The sequence below is a fragment of the Papaver somniferum genome, chromosome 3 (genome assembly GCF_003573695.1).
Source record: "Papaver somniferum cultivar HN1 chromosome 3, ASM357369v1, whole genome shotgun sequence".
In the NCBI taxonomy this organism is placed as follows: domain Eukaryota; kingdom Viridiplantae; phylum Streptophyta; class Magnoliopsida; order Ranunculales; family Papaveraceae; genus Papaver; species Papaver somniferum.
The window spans coordinates 5635710-5638309 of record NC_039360.1 but is presented as its reverse complement, the minus strand read 5'-3'; the positions used below and the strand labels follow the sequence as shown (position 1 = coordinate 5638309).

The following is a 2600-nucleotide window of genomic DNA, read 5'->3' as shown; positions in this document are numbered from 1 at the left end:
TAGTCCATCAAGATTAGACATAAAGTTAACTTTAGGTACCAGGTTACCTAAAATCTCAAGCATCATGTTTAATAGCTAAATAAAAAAATTTCCGATTATATTTTATAAAACGAAATAAAACAAAGATACTTATCGCGTTTCAGCAATCGTTTTCATTTTGATTTCCGTGTCAGAATAGAAATTGTTGGAACAATTGCTGAATTATGCCTGTGCAAAAAATAAAAATCAAACGCGAAACAAATAGTATGGCTGAGTCGCGGACTAGGTCGCTTTCTTTAAGACGTTTCGCGGCTCTGCCCAAGATTGTGCAAGCAGTTCTTCAATGTCGCGTCGTCCCCAGGATAAAACGGCCGAATTCAATCTCTTACACAATCACTCTTGAACGATGAGAGGATGTGAAACTTCTACACTTCATTCTTGCTCAGAAACACTTTTAGAAAAATCAAGGATGATCACACACTTGTTTTTCTTTCTCACACAAATTCATTTTCTAATAAACTCAAGAAACATGATAGAAAACTCTCACATAAGAGAAAATACTTTTTACAACTCTCCAAATTCTTTTTTATCAAAAACTGATTTTCAATAACCAAAAAATTAAATAAGATTAAATGACATGCATTATTAAGTTCTTAATTAGCACCATTAACCTATTCAACAAAAAACGGTTTTTGGCATTAAAAATGAAATAAATTTATTCTTTAAAAAAAGAATAAAAATCACACTAAAACCATTTAAACGAGAGACAACTATTCGAAAATTAATTAATGTTTTTAAAACATATATATCAACATTAACTTTCTTACTAAACAAATTCTCAGTCGTTTAATTAATTATTTGGAAATCAACAATCAACATCTAAAAAAGGTTAGACTGCCCAACCCAAAAATTAAGACAGGCTTGACAGGCCATGCTTTATGTTTGAGTGCCCGTAATAATTATCAGGTCGGACAACCCTGGCAAAAAAATACTAGTAAGATAATTTGATGCCCAAAACCAGTCGAAAGCACGTTTTATAAGTGCAGTGTGGGTGCCCCTGATCAATAGTATCCCTTTTTAACCAACAGACTACAGTGGCGTCGTTAGTAATTCGAGTGGCTGTAGAATCATGAAATGAATCATAAGTAGAAATTAACGTTTCAAAGAAAAATACTGATACGCGCTTCGACTCTGGTAATACTTATTAGCCATTTCACAAACGGAAAATTGGTCATTTGTCCAAATATTTTTAAATCACGGTTCAAATGGACGAGTAAAAAATAGTTTGGGTGAAATGGCCAAAATAAAAAATATTAAGTTTCATCCTAGCTTAAATTTGAAAAATAGCAAGGATGAAACTGGATACATCCTATGTAAATTAAAAATAAAAAAAAATATTTGAAAATGGACACGATGAAACTGGTTACATCGTGCCTATTTTTAGATTTTTGTCCATTTAAACAGTATCAAAATCTAACTGTCCATTTCACCCGAAATTGTTGATTTTGATCTTTTTAACCAATTTTATGTTTCACAAATCAAATCTAACTCATCACAAAAAAGTAAATGCATAATAAATCAAATGTAATGCCAATTTAATTCAAGAATGATTTCATAATATTAATAATTTGTTCCATGGACACTTTATTATGTACTACTAGCTAGCTAAATTAGAAAAATAGAAGAAAAAAAATCTAGACGATTCTATGGAACAACATGCCAATCATCTCTTTTCTGCCAGGCACCTGTATTGTCTTGGTACAAATAAAATCCATCTCGACGAGCAGACCACACACAGTCCGTACCACAAAGCTCATTTTTGTACTTGTCTCTTGGGAATCCGGAACGGTAAACATCAAAAGTGCCACCTAACCAATGATGGTTCAAATTATCGTACCAACGAAAATCACACCAGAAATGTGTTAAACCTTCAATTGCGCGAAAGTCCCAGTGCCATGAGTCACCTTTAAAGAGCGAACGTTGACCTAGATCGTTGTTTTTTGACCGGCAATGCATATCCAACGAAATATTATCATCGTCGATAGCATTCTGTATTTCCACTGTCGTCAATGATAAACATTTGGAAACCAGAACTGAAAACAATAGCAACAACAACAAACTTGTATTGCCATGGCTACTACCAGTACCCATTGTCTCTGATTGAATATGTTTGAAAGTGAAGGTTTTTTCTATAACCCTTTGGAGAGCGTGGGAGATCACATTTATACTAGAACCATGTTACCATTAATTTTTTTTAATTGATCCCGAATATCTTTCATATCCTAAAACAGGCTAAATAATAAGAAAATAAACATAATTAGTCTTGTGCTTTTATATTCCTATCCATATGTAAACATATAAAGGATTATGGAAATGTTAAAAATGAACGATTAAGGGAAAATGGATGGTTGTCATCAATTCTAATCAATTTTAAGAAACAAAATATATACATTATGCTTAATCCGATATTTTCCTTTCATTATCAAAATCGCCATTGTGGAGATATATTGGTCTGGATTTTTAAATTAGACGATATTTTCTACAGATTTGATATCTTTATTAAATATAATATTCGACACCATTTTAATATTCATAGATAATCATAGATTTGTGAAATGAAG

The 2600-nt window shown here is 31.9% G+C and overlaps 1 protein-coding gene across 1 annotated transcript; it reads right to left on the bottom strand.

Moving 5' to 3' along the window:
• Nucleotides 1-1683: 1683 nt before the first annotated feature.
• On the bottom strand, nt 1684-2130 carry LOC113358950 (S-protein homolog 2-like). The gene has a single exon (XM_026602659.1). The coding sequence runs from the start codon at nt 2128-2130 to the stop codon at nt 1684-1686; it is 447 nt and encodes a 148-aa protein (XP_026458444.1).
• Between the last annotated feature and the right edge of the window lie 470 nt (nt 2131-2600).

Bases quoted from the DNA above. Each gene is read 5' to 3' on its own strand.
- LOC113358950 (XM_026602659.1), bottom strand. From the start codon at position 2,130: ATGGGTACTGGTAGTAGCCATGGCAATACAAGTTTGTTGTTGTTGCTA.